Source organism: Condylura cristata, unplaced genomic scaffold (assembly GCF_000260355.1).
Source record: "Condylura cristata isolate star-nosed mole 26May11 unplaced genomic scaffold, ConCri1.0 scaffold00014, whole genome shotgun sequence".
Taxonomy (NCBI): domain Eukaryota; kingdom Metazoa; phylum Chordata; class Mammalia; order Eulipotyphla; family Talpidae; genus Condylura; species Condylura cristata.
Window position 1 is genome coordinate 41,948,896 of NW_004567115.1, and position 17,264 is coordinate 41,966,159.

The 17,264-nt window shown below is 41.6% G+C and overlaps 1 protein-coding gene across 1 annotated transcript; it reads right to left on the minus strand.

Annotated features, from left to right (window-relative positions):
• Nucleotides 1–602: 602 nt before the first annotated feature.
• On the minus strand, nucleotides 603–16,329 carry LOC101619920 (chromosome unknown open reading frame, human C4orf27). The gene is made up of 8 exons (XM_004682394.1): nucleotides 16,214–16,329; nucleotides 13,555–13,714; nucleotides 11,383–11,572; nucleotides 9,917–10,015; nucleotides 7,247–7,397; nucleotides 4,229–4,316; nucleotides 2,801–2,973; nucleotides 603–846 (listed from the first exon to the last, which is right to left on the minus strand). The coding sequence occupies exons 1-8, from the start codon at nucleotides 16,268–16,270 to the stop codon at nucleotides 715–717; spliced, it is 1,050 nt and encodes a 349-aa protein (XP_004682451.1). The 5' UTR covers nucleotides 16,271–16,329; the 3' UTR covers nucleotides 603–714.
• Nucleotides 16,330–17,264: the final 935 nt, after the last annotated feature.

Consider the following 17,264-nt stretch of genomic DNA (forward strand, 5'->3'; position numbering starts at 1 on the left):
GGTGTCCCAATTCTGTCTTGGCTCTGCTAGGTCCAGTTTTTTAAAGTTACACATTCGTGTTAGGCTTATGTAAGGAGTGGATGAAAAGGCAGTCCCCTTTTCGTTCCCTTTAAATTGTTCCTTGATAAGTAGTCCTCTTGGAATCCTTGTTACTGCTCACAGCAAAGTTCTGAAAAGAACTTACAAACTTACATTTGAGACAGTTGGATCAAATGAGCTGCTTGTGAGAGTGCACACGAGTCTTGTGAAGAGTCACCTGTCAGTGCAGGGCAGCCGATCCGATCCGGGTCCGGCTCTGGGAGGGAAGAGGGCTGGGCACTATCGTGTCTAAATGCGCCCGGTCCTCCCAACCCAGAAATCCAACCCTTAGAGCTATAGTTTTTAATCTCCTTAATTCTCAGAATTCTTTGTTGCCTTATGTTAAACACTGAAATAGGACTCCTAGGAGCTAAATAGGCACCAGGCACAGGGACTTTCTGCGACATGTTAAGAGGATGACTCTGCTTGTCTTCCAGAATGTGAGTAGGGCATCATTATTTGGATGCTTTGACTGTCATTTTACTGCATTTGAAAAGAGAAAACTAGGCCAGATGAGCCTTATAGAAGTTTTTAGTAAATGTTTCCAATTTATTTTTGTACTCTCTAAAAACAAAACAAAAATCACAAGTTCAACACTAATGCTTTAAGATATTATCAAAGCAAGCCAGCTCTCACTCAGGCTGCAAGTTGGTCTACATTCTCTTTACTTCTGTTTGCCAGATGATCTTCAATAATTTCTGCAAAGAGATTCCTTTTCAGCAGATTATATGCAAGAGGTAAAAGCTGGCCAGCAACTTTGTGGAAGTACTGAAAAATAAAAATACATAATTAAGCAGAAAATGTAAGATATGTTAGTAAAGTTTATATATATATATATGTAAACTTTACATATATAAAACAAAACGTCTTCAAATCACTTTAATGACTTTCTCGATTGATCAGAAACTGAATTTTGAGAATAGGCACGGGGCATCCTAAGAGGCAGTCTTGTAGCTCTAAAAGACAAATGGCACATCCTGAAGAAAATTCAGAAAAGAGATTAAATCTTAAATTCCTTATTTCCTTAGGTAACGGTTATCAACTTTTTTGCTCCAAATTATATACTCAGATATTTCTTCCTAATTTCCAGTATATCCATGCCAGGTAAGATTTTAATAATATAATTATGCTGAATGTGATGAATATTCCCCTCCATTTTCAATTTCAAATTCCTTCTCCTCACCCATCCACCATATAACTCCACCCATTAAGTTGCTGCCTTGGGGTCAGCAAAGATTTCAAGACTACTGCTTTACATATAACGAGCAGGAAACTGGCAACCCTTTTGTTCTGAGTAGTCCGGTGGTTTGTACTAGGCTGAGCCTTTTCATTCATTCTTACAGGTTATTTAATTCTCAAAAACACCACATTTCCTGGTCAGCTAGTTCACATTTTATGGCTCTGTTTACAACTGGGTCTCAGCAAACCTTTCCCTTGGGGGCAGGTCTGGCTGCCTGCTCAGGCCCGCACACGCACACGAGTCCTCGACTCCTGCGGCCTTTTCCCTCAGAGCCCTGCTCCTTGAAGAGAAGGGAGAAGGGTGGCTCTTGTCTCGCGGACACCGGGGTGGCCTCAGCAGCTGGTCGCGAGCCCTGACCGGCCGGCTCCATGAAGAAACCTGGCCCGGAGTGAACGGTCCCTCCTGGCAGGCCAAGAGCTACTGTGGTTGGTTACAGATTCATTCTGGCTATTACACATTTTGATTATTTTCACTGGTAACCACAGATGAGGTTGACAGAGAAGGGCAGTAATGAGGCTTAAAGCAGAGCTCTCCAAATATACTCCTTGGGCCAGTGGCACCAACCTGACCTGGCAACTTGTCAAGATTCAGCCAGGGTGGGGGGCAAAAGAGGGGTGGGGATGGGGGTTGTGGGAAGAAGGCTTAGTAGAGAGGAAGGAGGTTTGGTAGAGTTGGGGAAGTGAAGACTTTCACTCAGTGCGAACCATTATCAGAGGCTTGTTTTGTTTCCTGTATGTACCTGGGCAAGATGGTTTACCTCTCGGTGCTCAGGTGACACTATAAATGAGAATTACAAAATCTATGCTCATATGCAGGCATATTTTATAGATAGGGAGGCAGATACAAAGATGGTGGAATAACGGACAATAATGACCCAATCTTACTCAGCTATAAGGTGGGGAAGATGTAATTTAAAATCAGTTTTGCCCCAGGAACATGTTATAGCCATTACGTCTTTTTGCCCTTGAAGCAACTTCAGTTAAAAGTACTGATTTAGCTGTTAAGTAGGTTTTTCCTATTTCATGAGCAAGTACTAATAGAATACTGTCTCATATTTTAAATTGAAAACATTTCAAAAATAGTATTTATTCTTCATCTAGAAATTTAAGCGCAAGAACAAAGACGACAACAGGCAAAGAAATGGAGGCCCAGAAAAGGTATGTGTGCCTTTCTACCCAATACCAACTGAAAGGCACATGCTTTATGTCTAATAAGTAAATTCATGTTCATATAAACCTGATAATCTTGGCTTTTCACCTTTTCCAGAATACAAGACCAATTTCAAATATTTTTAGGACAACTGATTAAAAATCACTCCCAAGAAGTTCATTTTGAAACACAAGCTGAATCTAAATCCTACCCATGCTGGAACTTGGTGACATAAATGTGCACAGAAATCTCTGTGGGTGTGGGGTGAGGGAAGGGCTGTCAAGAGGATGAGGGAGGTTCCATAATGGCTGGGGGGTGGGGTTTTTAACTCACGTGTGAGCCATAGCAAAAGAGGTCCATTCCCAACTCCAGCCCCATGCCGTAATCACATTCATCGTTAGCAAACTGCACAAAAGTCATCATTTCCTGAATGGGAGCAAAAGCTTTCAGTCTCTCCTCATCACTTGGTGCCTCAGCAATAGTCTTGCAAATTCTCTTGAGGTCAGCTGAAGGGAAATTATTTATAATCATCTTCAAAGGTAAAAAGACTGCCAGTTTTCCTCAAACGACTATGACTAATGACACCTTAGTTGACACCATAATTTATAAAATCAATTTCGTATTTTCCTCCTTAAAATCTAAACATAAGATGGCTTATCAACATTTTCCTGTATTAGCAAAATATGACTTTGAGATAGTGAGCAGATGTGATTTTTATGTAAACTTGCAAATGTTTTCAGGGGTCTGCGAACTATAGTCAAAATAGACCCATTCCCTGTTTTCAACTATCCTCAAGCAGAGTGATTTTAAATGGCTGGAAAGAAATTAACAACAACTAGACAACAGAGACCTCTGTAGCCTACCACTGGGCTAATCCATACACTGTATTTGGAGAGGGGGTAAGTAAAAAACAAAAGAAAATACAGCTATGCCAAGAGGCGAGAAATCACCGCAGAATTAGACCATTTATCAGACTGGGTGAAGCATGGCTAACGCAGAAGTATAATTTGAGTTAGGATATGGAAAAGATTTCTGACATTTACCTAAACATAAAAAGCCAATGGTTGAAACATTTCAGTACTTTACTACTTTCAGGGCATCACGGCTCAGGATGCAATGAGAACGAAGGTACTAGACACGGCAAAGGCTGCTTAAACCACTTTCCTGAGGACATGCCAGTAAGGAGAAGAATGAGTGTTATCCAAACCAGCAGCCTCCACTGTCTCGTTTCATTCTCTTTTCTGGACAAAGTGGCTGCTCTACTGGGGGAACAGGTGGCTGGTTAACACACTGATAGTCACACCTAAGAATGGTATGTGGTTTTAACTTCTATGTGATTCTGATGCCAAAAATAGAAGGTATGATTAGCAAAGGTGATGAAGATGTACTAGGGCTGTAGCCCGCTCTAGTGATGTCACCTGAGGGATCCAGGTGTGACCGCCACACAGAATGCATGCCTTATGGGGGTCACCGGATGTACTCTTTCCCACCTTAGTAAGTCACTATCACATTAGACAAATGACAACGTTCATCACTTATAGTCCTAAAAACAAATAGTGGTGACTGGTTTATTCAGTTTAAACCTTTTGAATTATTTTAAATAAGCTCTGTGACTTTCTGTGTCACAGAGAAAAAATCAGCACTGGTAATTTCAAGGCCGATGTATAAAGCTACTTCTCAATATAAGCAAACCTTGCTTTATGTATATTAATTAACATACATATTCAAATGGGCACATATTTACATTAAGATACACCTTACCATCTGTTTCTGGGAGCTCTCTGTACCCAACATCATTTTTATCAACTGGGACAACCAAGCCTGCACCATGAAAGGTCTTTGTCACAATCTAAATAAAAGGAAAAAACAAAATTTAATCAAGGCAAACAGATAAAAACAAAAATCTTCCCATCAAAGTATATACACAAACAATTTGTGAAACTGTAATAGCATTTCAATAAATTTGGACTTGAAGGCAAAACACTAACATCTTTCTTTTAAATTAGCTACAAGCCAAGTAGTTGAAACAGCTGAAAGATAATGAAATGACTTTTATTAATGACTTTTATTAGCCATATTGGTCATTTAGAAATCCGTACCTTCATTTATTAGAGAAGAACACCTACTAATAGGAAGATCAGCTTCCCACACGGGCCAAACACCTTGTAGGTAGAAAGACAGAAATGGAGCTTGGAAGGAAGCAGCAGGAAGGTGGTGGTAGGATGGAATTCGTCTTGTTCATCTTGCTAAATTCAGGCTCCCTATTTTCACTTGGAAAATTTCAGTGTTATGCATGTTACTTCCTCAAAGTAGGGCATTTTCTAGTTTTGTGGTGCCCGTCATGCAGACAAGTGACTTAACCCATGAGCATTTCAGTGCTAAACTTCAAAGGCACACTCTTCAAAGACAGGCTCATCACAACGACCACCATGAATGATGCTTCCAGTCTGTTCTTTCTTTCTTTACACTAGTGCAATTATTCTTAAGCCTTAACACCCACTTGTGTATGTGCTGCAATGGAAATTCCTAAAAGGAAAGGACACAACCCCCAAATAAATTCCTCTCACGTCAGCCTCTGTATTTTAAAACTTACTTCACTCTAGAGTTCCCACTGTCTTGTTTCGTTATCTTTTACTAAGCTACGAGAAGAGAAAGGATAGCAGAAGAAATTCTCAACAGCTCACCCTTGGGAAGACACAGTTATGTTTTACTCTTTATACCCAAACAACTGTAGTTGAATTTCAGGATTTAATAATAAAATCATGTAGATTTGACATACCAAAAAAATATGCAAATTTAAAACAAATTGATGAAAAATATCTGCGGTATATGCATAAAATTAATATCTACTATCTTTAAACTACAAAGGAGTCTTAAGAAAAATGACTCAATTAAAACACAAGATTAATTCTAACCTTAATAGACAAACAGGCAAAGTCAGGCAGTTCACAAAGAGATGGCCAGAAGATAAATAAAATATTCAGTGTCTTTCATAATCAAGAGAAATGCTTCTTAAAACAATGAAGTATTTTATACTTGCCAAAGTGGAAAGAACCAAGAGCACTGGAATGTATATGAAGGAAAACAGAATTCACACTGCTGTGATAACGAGTGACTTGCCCAGGATAGTTTTACAAATCAGACACTTGCTTCTCTACTAGCCACTGTCAGGGCTCTTTTGCATGTCAACATCTAGAGAATCTAATGTAATTTTTCTTAGTTTCTCTAGTTTGAGTAGGGGACCAGGACAAAGATACCACAAGATTAAAAACCCCAGGTCATTTCTAGGTATAAGGAAGAATTACACAATCTATTCTGAAATTATAGTTAATGGTAGAAAAATAAAAGAAGGATGGTAAAGGAGTTTGCAACAGCTATTTCACCCGTAATCCTGCTTCAGTCTTTAAAGGACAAATTAGGAATACACTGTGAGGGAAGAACCTTCCAGTCGTAAGTGGGAGAGGTTCTATATGAAAAACTGAAGGGTAAAATGGCAACATAACATCTTTAAGTAATTTAAAATTCCCTGCTGTACTGTTTCCTCTCATGTACATTGTTAGAAACTACTTGGCTTGACTAGAGAATGATAAGGCTTAAATTTAGTGCTGCGACAACTTAGCATTCCACTCCTGCAGCAGAGTCAACATCAGAGGAAAGACTGAAGCAGGATTTTCAGTATGTACTTTGGCACTTAGCTACTAGTACTAGTTCATTCAGGAGTTGGTCTAAAACTTTCCAGATGAACCAACTACTGTAGAAAACATTGAGAGGCTGGAGAAGAGTTGGGTGTCCCCAGTCCACAGTGACAAATGTCTTAACGACCAAACTCCTCCAGAATTCTCATTTACCCCAAAGCAAAATTCGTCCAGCTTTCCTGTTAATGTGTATGTGAAAACCACATGGATCCAACACAGAAGTATGTGTCACTTTACAAAACACTCCATGCTTGCTTCAGCATTAGGGGAGATGCAGAGGGAATGTTTATGGAGTGGGGGAAAAGGCTGCTTACATACACATTTACTGGAGGAAAGGAAAATTTAATACACGTCGTCTCTCAAAAGAAGCCCATGACTAAAGCACTCTAAGGCATACATGAGAAAACTACTCCCAAAACACCTTGCAATAGTCCACAGGCCATAGCTAGTAACAAAGGGAAACACATTGCCTGCAAAGTTCACTTCTACTCAGTTCTATGAAATCAGTTACTGATAAAACCAGATTAAAAGAATGGAAAACTTTCACGAGTTATGCAAACAGCATGTCATCAAGTCCCTCAGCTCATACCTCATTAGAGGCAGCTGAACTGCACCTCAGTGCTGCCCCCCCACCAACTCCTGCTGGCAGGTGCAGGGCAGCCCCAGGAGCCTAAGCGTGGGCACCCAGTTCTCATTCGGAGAGAGCTAGAGAAGAGAAGGATAAGCTGCAGCTGGGAAGGAAGCATCAGAGAAGAAAAACCCTATTAAAAGAGGAAAAGAGGCCCTCCCTGGTGGCGCAGCGGGTTAAAGCACAGCACTGAGAATCTAAAGCTGCTTCCACATGAGTTCGACTCCCGCCTGCCCCGGAGGTGACCACATGGCGAGGCAGACCTCTCCTGACCCGCCCGCTGCTCCCCTCAGCAGTGTACTTCGCCATCTGCCTGTTCTGCTCCCCACTCTGTCTCTGGTGAAGCCTCTCACTGCCCCTGAGCCTCTGGCCTGTACCCCAGTTCTGTATGCACAAATAAATAAATCTTTAAAAAAAAAAAAAAAGAGGAAAAGAGACTAGCAGATGAAATCATACTTTCTTATCTCTCTGTTTCATCTTCATGGTTCTCTGTTCCAGTGAGTACCCCAGTTCTCTGGCTGCTTCCGTCAGTTTTTCATCTATATTTTTCAAGAGACTAGTTTTCTTTTTATCTGTTACTTCTTTAAGTTTTTTCATCAAAAATAATCTGAAAAAGAAGTAAAAGCCCTCATTATGTCACAAGCCACCATAAGTGCATAAGACCTTTGGAAATTAAGGGACCTAAATTAGAAACATCAAATTCCATGCAAGACTGAGACTGCAGAGTAAGCACCAACAGTTCTCTTGGAATCCCTATGAGACAAGGGAAAAGCAGCAGCAATAAAAAGCTGTCAGTCACAGAAACGGCAAAAAAATTCAAGTTTGTATTACTGCTAATGTCTAAAATAAACACAGAAAGGATATTTAGAAAGATGACATTAAGCCAGGTTGCATCACCTGTCTTGGAGATGGCTGGCACAACCCCCAAAGCTGCATGTTGATATCAACATGCTTTTATTTATAAAGAACCAGGGAACGGTTACAAAACTTAATTTCAGCAGATTCAAATTTGTATGAAGGTAAATTCAGAAAATACAAAAGAAAAGCAAAACTACTTTATAAGCTTATACAAAAGTACAAGCCAAACTGCTCTTTAAAGGTCATGTGAACAGCATATCACAGTAATGGCAGGTGCAGAAGCAGTATTATTTCTTATTATGAGAAGGTCAAGATTTTTACTAGCAGAGCAAAAGGTCAAGAGTCAAAGGAAGCACCCAACCAGCACACGGTCCAAAACACCAGTTTATCCTCTTCCTCCAGAGCCATTACGAGATCCCCGGGGGGAACTTCACTTCTCACTGCCGAGACCTGAGCGTTGCCGTGGGCTGGGCACGGTGAGGGGCTTAGAGCAGCTGCAGTGCTGCTGTCCTTCCCCCATTTACACATCAGACCGCCGAGGCCTGCAGGATGATAATCAACCTAACCACGGTTATAGAGCTCGTGAGAGCAGAACGCAGTACCGCAGAAGCAGAGCAACTAAGTCACGGACTTCGATTACAGCACTCAGGTACATAAATGTCACCTTCACTCACAGCCAGCCGTGTGTCAAGACAGTATCCTCACATTAGACTTAAAGAGCCCCATGTGGGTCAATCTTCGTTTTCAGCCCCTCAGGTGTGTGGGCCTCCAAGTACCTGGTGCCGCTTTTCATTCTGCACACACTGCTCCCTTGCCTACCAGCCCTGCCTACCAGCCCTTCCTGCTCATTCTTTCTAATAAGTTCTAGGCCTGATAAAATGCACCCTCTGAAGATTCCTACCACTTACGTAAACTACTTAGTGATCATCTCCCCATGTTTATCAAATGATGACTATCTTGGTACCACCACCTCTTTTTTGTTTTAAAATAGTTTTAATAAGATGAATAAAAAAAAACCAGATTGTTTTGCAGGCCCAAGTATTTGTAGAATGAATATATTTATGGAGCACTACGGGGTAGGTACGAGTCACAAGAAAGCCTTGGCTCCCTGGGACTGATGTGGTACGAGATGCTTTATGCGGGTTTAACTATGGTTTCAACTAAAGATGCCACCAGTTTAAGTTGAATGATACACCTAGGGCTTAAACATATGTAAATGCATATGAAATGCAGAGGTATCAGAGAGAGAGAGAGAGCCCTTTCCTAACATCCACGGTGTCATTGCTCTTTAGAAATACTGGTGTACACAGCAGTCCAGCGGGCACTTAAATTCTGTTGACTGCAAATCTGTACTTTTAGACAAGAGGGAACAGTCTTTTTTACATGTAGGGTATTAAAACAGCTCACATAAAAACAGATATACAGACTACATTTTAATGCCAAGCTACTTTCTTTATTACCATATAAACTGTAAGCTGCTCACTTTGGCTTCTCATCACGCCTGTGCTACTAGAGCCGAGACTGGCTCACTCTGTCCCATGCCAAGCCCCTTCCACCTGAAAGCATCTGCATTTCCCACACTACCTTCAGCTCAGACTCCACACAGGACCAAGTGTCTCTCAAGCAGATGCAATTCTTGAAAAGGGAAAGGCAGAAGAGCTACCAGGTGGAGGCTGTTTTTCCGCTGTTTCCCCAGTGAGCACAACAGAAACATCTGATGTACCACAGCAGCCGCTCCGGAATCCCAGTGGCTGGTCCTTCACCTCCTGGGGGCTGAGAGGCAGAGGGCATCCAAGTCACTGGCACAGGTTCTAGCAGAGATGAGGTGGGCCAGGGGCCACTCGTTGTCACCGTTATTAATTCCAGCTTCCTGACGGTGGCAGAGACTGAAAATCCACTGGTGAGCTACTTCTTCACACCCCTGCGGTTCTGGAGGCGCAGCTCACCGCAGCCCCTACAAGGACTCTGCCTTGGAGTATTAAGTCCTTCTGTTTGAACTACATACAGTGAGTTCTTATAATGAGCTCTTAATGATGGTACTTAAAAATAAGATGTCTGAAACATCCTTTGCTTTTGTCATAGGGCAACTGTGATGATTTCATGAGGTAACAGTAAGTTATGCAGGAGAGACATCTTTTGGTGAAAAATGTATGGCTAAGATTACCTGCAGAAGTCTAGAATTCTACCCTTTGGGGTTACCACAATTCCCTTTAGTGTATGAAAACTGAACAATTACAAACAGGAGAGGTAGTGAAATAATTTTCTTACTTGACTGCAGCAAACACATTATCTCCATTTTGAAGAATGACACAATTTTTATTTGCTTCATTTGTACCAACAAATACAGGAAGTTCATCAGGAGAATCCCTGTTTAAGCAAAAGATATTAAAAATTTAGCTGCCCATAATTTTTGAGTCTATAGACAACAATTTATACCTACATGTTTTTAAAAGCTGGGCTGAATTTAAGTCCTAAGATTCTTGGGACTATCTGTGACAAATCTGGATTTATGTAACAGAACCTAAAATTAAGATTTTTTTTTAAGGCGTAGTTACTTTTATACTTAAACTCAAAGCTGGAGGTGGGTGGGTGGATAAGGCCTGTTCAAAGAAGTAAGGAAAATTACACAGGATAATCTCTACCCTCTTTTCATAGTTACTTAAAAAAAAAAGTGGTACTCGCAAAAAATTAGAATTATAAAACAGAGCTGAAAATATCCAATTCACACATATAACATTTTTATTTTACAACCAAAAAAAAAAAAAATACAGAGAGATGGTAACTGAGTCAAGGTCCTAGTCATTAACAGCAAAGCTAGAAGCAGTCACATCACCTGCTTCCCAGCCCTTTGTGTGCAAGGTGCAAGTGGCCGTCCAGTTCTCTCTCCCTTTCTCTATTACCTGACAGTCTATACAACAGCATCTCCACTGCTACAAGTGGACAACATACTGTTCCCCTCAGCCTACTGCTGTTAGCATTCTAAGCATCCAGCTTGTATCCATTCCATCCTCCTAATACTCCTATCAGGTCTATATAATTATCATCCTCGTTTTTATAAGAGAAGAAACAGACACAGGAAGTCAATCACTGGTGTCTGCTAAGGCTCACCCAGATAGTAAGTAGCAGGACTTGTCTGTCACTTGAGTGCTCCTTAGCTATCTCGCTAGCCCTTGGAAGTACATGGCTCATTTAAGTCACAGCAGCAGCTTTAAAGTCATCTTTTTTGGGGCATAAAAAGCTCCTGTGTTGGCCCTCCCTGGTGGCGCAGCGGGTTAAAGCACAGCACTGAGAATCTGAAGCCACTTCCGCATGAGTTCGATTCCCACCTGCCCCGGAGGTGACCACATGGCGAGGCAGACCTCTCCTGACCCGCCCACTGCTCCCCTCAGCAGTGTACTTCGTCCATCTGCCTGTTCTGCTCCCCACTCTGTCTCTGGTGAAGCCTCTCACTGCCCCTGAGCCTCTGGCCTGTACCCCAGTTCTGTTTGCACAAATAAATAAATCTTTAAAAAAAAAAAAAAAAAAAAAAAAGCTCCTGTGAACTCAAGAGGGATAAACAGCTTAACCACATAGGAAAAAGCAGTGACGTAACCTTGAAGAGTTCACCTGCAACAGAGGTCCACTGCACACCCAACACTATGAGGAAATTAAGCCTTTCAGCTTGGCGAGCCAGTGAGTGTCTGTTTACACTGTCAAAAGAGCAGTAGCTGTGTTTTGGAGAAAAGATCCCTTACCTGAAATACCCCATGTGGAATTGAGGTTTTTTGTCTCCAATAATAATGGTCTGGAACTCAGGAGGATCATAGTAAAACCTCCAGTGAAGGTTAAAATTCAGGCTTGCTGTTTTTTTCTTTATTTTATGTTTTCCGGCCAGGATATCATAAGGACCCACTAATCGAAGTCCAAGGCTTTCAGAAAGTGAATCTGTAAGTAAATTAAGTTTTAAGCAATAACTGTCTCACAGCAGAGGGGAAATAATTCCTTTCACTAGTAAATGTTTCTCAGCAATTATCTTAAAAGAGTTTCTAGCATAATAGGATCAGTTACGTGTGTAGACGTTAGCTATGAGCACGCAAGCAAGGAAATCAGAACTGTGAATAATATGGCACTGAAACATTTACGAATTCCTCTTAATTTTATGGCTGAATTAGCGCTAAATATTCCTGGTTTTTTTGGGTAAAAGCAAAACTGTTGTATTCCTTAGGTGTTGTCTCTTCAGTAGCGTGGTGTAAGCTTCAAATAGTTGTAACACACCCAGATTGAGAGAGAGACAAAACAGCAAATGAGAGTGCATTAAGGAAGGTAACATATGATTAAATACATATTTAGTGAAAACATTTCCATCCCTTCCCTGTACCTCAGGCACTTAATTATTATTCTCCATTCCCTTGCTTCCTTGACAATCTATATCACCAACCCTAATCCTTGATGATTTGATCTTCCTTTTCTATTCATACATCACAGAGGGAGTGTTAAATAAAACCACAGACTCAAACATGCATTTATAAAACATCAAATAGATCCTGTGCCTTCTTTAACAAGGATGTAAACACCCCAGACTGGCCCTGGATGTGAAAGAAGGTAGGGAAGGAGAGAAAGAAAATTCTGAAGTAGTAAAAATGTGAACCAAAGACATAAGACATTAGCCAGAAATCACAAGGTTACTAGTCTGGTATATATTAAGAATATATTTCCTCTCTCTATATACACTCTCTCTCTCTCTCTCTCTCTCTCTCACACACACACACACACACACACACACACACACACACTTTAAAGGGAGATCATATTATGTTGTAGTCTTTCCTAATCCTCTATCTTTTACTCAAAATTTCTGAATATTTTCCCATGCTAGTTATTTTTTTTTTTAAAAAAGATTTATTTATGCACACAGAACTGGGGTACAGGCCAGAGGTGCAGGGGGCGGTGAGAGGGTTCACCAGAGACAGAGTGGGGAACAGAACAGGCAAATTGACTACACTGCTGAGGGGAGCAGCTGGCGGGTCAGGGGAGGTCTGCCATGCCATGTGCGTCTATCTCCGGGGCCAGGGGTTGAACTCACTGAGCCACCAGAAAGGGCCCCCATGTTAATATTTTTTATAACATCATTTTAATAGCATGATACTCCATTATATATATATATATATATATATCTAGTCTACTACTGACATTTACTGTTTCCATTTTTTTAAATGATGCTTCAGTGAACATTGTGGTTAATCCATGTTTGTTCACAGTCACAGGTAGCTGGAAAGATGTTGCTGCATGTGTGTTTTGATTATCTTGCCAAAAATCACAAGATACATCCCCAAATACTTTCCCATCAACAGTGAAGATGAATGCAGCTCCTCACCTCTCATCTATGCGTTCCCACATCTAAACATTACAAAAGGGTGAGAAGTCACCATTCTGTTTGTTCTGAGATAGTCTAAGCATACAGAAAGCACACAGATGTGTGTCTTTTAACTTTTTAAATACTAGGCATACTCTAATAGTCTTTTGTTTCCGCTTAAAATATTTCTGGCATGATCCTTTATCATTGACTAAAAATTTGCCTCATTTAAAACCGTAAATGTTCACTGAAGGGGCATTTATGTCATTCTCTATTTTTGTTTCCAAAAATATAGCTAAACATAAATCTTGGTTCATCTATAATTCATAAAGCTAGTTCTGAGAAGTAGAACATATTGAAACCCCTGCAACATATGAAAGTACTTTCCTTCAAACCTCCATCAAAACATGTGATGGCATTATTTATCTTTCCCCATACAACACTGCACTGATTTATACTTCTTGTATATGAAACATCTTTGGAAAAGTCCTTTTTCCATTAACTGTTCAGATTCTGAGTTCAGTTTCTATTGTCTTTCCACTGGTAGAAGCAGAATGATTCTGGAGCAACTCACCAGCTGGATTTTCAGAGTCAAGTTCTTCACAGAACTTCCAGAAGTGGTAGAAATCTTCAGGCAGAGAAAGCTTATAATGACTTTCTACTTCTTTTCGAAGGTCACTGGAGACATCAGCTTCACAGGATTTACTCTTTTTCACAGCAACTGCCTTTTCACACTGAAAATTGACACATAAAACTTTGGTTCTCCAAAAGTAATTCCAGTAAATTTCCTCGTGTAACTGGTCATTTCTGTTCACCCATCACTAAACGATGTTTTCTTTAACACTCTAAGTGTATTTCTAAGTAAAATGGGGTTTCTTTTGGAGGAAGAAAAAACAGCTTTACATATATAATGGTCAAGAGGAACCCACGGTGTAAGTCTTTAAATATATTTCTCTAAGGTCATGGAAATGCAAGAGACAAAATATAAATATATATATATATATATATACACATATACACAAACACACACACATATGAGGTAAAGAGCTGAAAAAGAGGAATAAGGAAAAGACAAGTTTTTCCCTATTTTGATAAACAGGATGTCACCATGCTGCTTGTTAAAGTTAGTTCAATGATCACACCAGAAGCAAGCTGTAAGAAATAACCAGATACAGTAGGATTACCAGTTGGCTGGTTAGTTTCTCTAGCGAAATCTGGCCAGAATTGTGCTTGGGCTACTCATTCAGCTTTCAACTTAAAAAAGATACCTTGATATTACAGATAAAAAGAGGTCACAAAGTTAAGCATCAACAATCCCTAACAGCCAGCACAATAGCACAAAACACTGGATCAAAACCCTAATTATTTTACATGTAATTTTAGAGTACCCTTTGGGTGTCACAAACCAGGGTGGGGGTGGGGGTGGGGGAGGCATACTACTGAACTTTAACGAGTTGAAGCCAGGGATGCTGTTAAATATTCTACCATGCACAGGCCAACTCCTTAATAAAGAGCTGACCCAAAGTGTCATAAGCACAAGATGGAGCTAAAAAATTTTCATATTTATATTCTAATTTTCCAGTAGGCTCAAGTTTATTGATGTGGCTATGTATCAAAGTCAACCAAATGTATTTAGGAATCAGATGATATCCTTGCTAGCAGTGTCTAGTGCAGCAATACTTACTGAGCACTTAACTAGGTGCAAAGTCACTGTACTAAGAACTTTCTATAGTTGAAATAGTTCTCACGACCACCTTATGAACTAGATATCCACATTTTACAGGTGAGGAAACTTAACTTCTCGTAGGTCCTTAACAAAGCAGAAGAGATTTAAATTCAAGTGGACTGGGTCCTGGGCACAGATTCAACCACTTTATGCTGCTTCTCCAACTACAAATACATACCAGTAGGAACCCATCAGGTCCTAGCCTGTAAGTCCTCTCTTCTGTTTTTATAACCATCTTTGATTAGTTGTTGAAAGCGGCACACATTCAAGGTGTTAGCAAGAAAAATCTTCTTGCTCAAAGGCAGTTTTGCATAATGTTTAGGCTGCCTGAATTGACTACTGATTGCTGATTTCCAGTTCTGACACTTTGGGCAAATTAACCGCCTGAGACAGTTATTTGCAAAAACTGGTATGTACCTATAAGGGTGTAACAAGGAATAAGTTATTTGTAAAACTAAAGTCCTAGCATGTAATATATAAATACTGGCCATAATTGTTAGCTAGAGTCACTATAGCTTATCTTCATTTTCATTATTGTATTTCACTGCACTACCGAAGGAAGGTAAGTTTTTCAACACCTGCTCAACATCCCCCAAAAACTAGAATTAAGAGCAGCTGTCCCTTTTAGATCCTCTGTTCCTGTTCAGAATCAGGGCCTTGTAAGTTAACTAAACTAAACCTAACCCCTGTAATACGCTATCCAGTTTATAATGCAGCCAGAGTAATTTGTCTACAACTTCACTAATCACAATGGCTCTTCTCTGTTGCCTGATTCTCCTTTCTTGCTGGTGACGAGTTAATAGTTCTTCTGAAATCATATAAAAGTATTAGAAAATGCATCTACTTTCGGAACTCCACTCTGATTTTTTTTTTTTTTTTTTTTTTTATGATCAAGCCCCTCTTACTTTCCCAAGCTCCAGGCAGGTCGAACTCTGCCCTGCAAAATATGCCGCCTATCCTTTTAAGCTCGTGATCCCTTATTCATTTTTCAGCCTTCAAGAGCCATTTCAAACGTTGTTTCCCCTAAAACACTTAACATCTGCCTGGATCTTACTAAATCCTCCATTAGTGTTTCCAAGGCACTTTCTACACATCAGCGACAAAATGCCAAACAGAAGTTACATGCAAACGTTTATTCCCTCGGACCCGCCTCCCCAGGCAGGGGCTCCAAGTAGGACCGGGGTGGAGGGGAGTTTGGGGGGGCGGATTCCGTGCCTGGCTGTCCGCTTTCCAATCATTCTGGCCGGTGAACACACGAACCGTCGGGTGTCTGAGCCGGCTTCCCGAGGAACCGCCCAGGGAGGAGGGCAGAGCATCATGCAAAAGCGCCGCGTCCCGAGTCCAAACCCCAGCAGCGCGGGAAACTGCGGCCCCGGCCAGGGTCCCGGAGCAGCCCGGGCGCACAGCGGCGCTCCACGGTAACAGAACGAGCGCAAAGGGCTTGATTTCCGTGCCCGGGCTACAGCCTAAACATCCCGTGGTGCCCGCACGGCCTCTGCGGCAGTACCTGCAGCCCCTCCCCGCAGGGCCTGCGCTTGCCGCCGCCGCCGCCGCCGCCGACCATTCTGCAGCTACAGCCCAGGAGGACTCCCGCGTCCCGCCGCCGCTTCCGAGCGCCGCCGACTGCTTCCGGGTCCAGGAGCCACCAATCGGAACGCCCGCGAGCCGGGGCAGCGCGCCTTTAGGGGCAAGGTCCCGCCCAGGCCACGCCCAGGCCACGCCCCCTGTGCCAATGGGGCGGGGCGTCGGGCGGAGCTAGGAAGGTGCCTTGGCCTCTCCGCACGTGGCCTGCAGCAGGTGGGCGGACAGGGCCTTGGCGCTCCTCTCAGGCTCCTCCAGAGGCTCCACAACCCCCTGTGTGGGGCCGTCCTTGCTCCACAAGTGTTTCTCCTGGCGAAACGGGATGTATGGGACCTCTCTTAGCTCAGCCCCTGTCTTGTTTAAAAGATGACTCTTTTTTCTTTCTCTCTTATTGCTTGCCATCAGTCCATCCTCAGTGATCCCCCAGAAGTAATTTTCTTTTGCTCTCGCTCTTTGTGTAGCCTTGTTATAATTTGGACTGTTTGGTCTGGTAGGCCTAAAGTCGATTGAGCTAAGTAAGAAGTGAATTTATTAAAGAATTAAGGCAGGGTCGCGAGCCCAGAAACAGTCTCCAGATAGCGCTGGACAAGTTTGAATTTGGAGTCTCATAATAAGGATTTTATACCGTTTGTAAGGAAAACATTTTACATTTGAAAGGGTTTTTACAGAACAAGTTCGGCAGGTGTCCAGTTAACACTCCCATTTGATATTATTTATGCCTTGAGGAGAATAAAAAGATTGTTTAAATATATCCTATTTGGAGCCTTGTCTTCTGGGCATTGGAAGGTTTAGCGATGTCCTGAGCCTTGGCGCCTGCCTTTCTTTGAAGTTATTGACACAGCTTTTTGGATGTTTGCTAGGCTATTCCAGCTGGGCCTTGACTCTTTGGCTTGCACCCCTTAGTTGTGGCCAGGGAGAGGAGTATCCTCATTAATTCTTAACTGTGGTCAAAATTATTCTCACATTAACATTTGCAT

What these genes read in the sequence shown, in the direction of transcription:
- LOC101619920 (XM_004682394.1), bottom strand. Translation starts at nt 16,270, where the DNA reads ATGGTCGGCGGCGGCGGCGGCGGCGGCAAGCGCAGGCCCTGCGGGGAG. An exon ending in CCTGCGGGGAGGGGCTGCAG is followed by an intron (nt 13,715 to 16,213) that starts GTACTGCCGCAG and finishes GTCAATTTTCAG; the next exon opens with TGTGAAAAGGCAGTTGCTGT. An exon ending in TGAAACAGAGAGATAAGAAA is followed by an intron (nt 4,317 to 7,246) that starts GTATGATTTCAT and finishes CCTTTTATTTAG; the next exon opens with ATTGTGACAAAGACCTTTCA.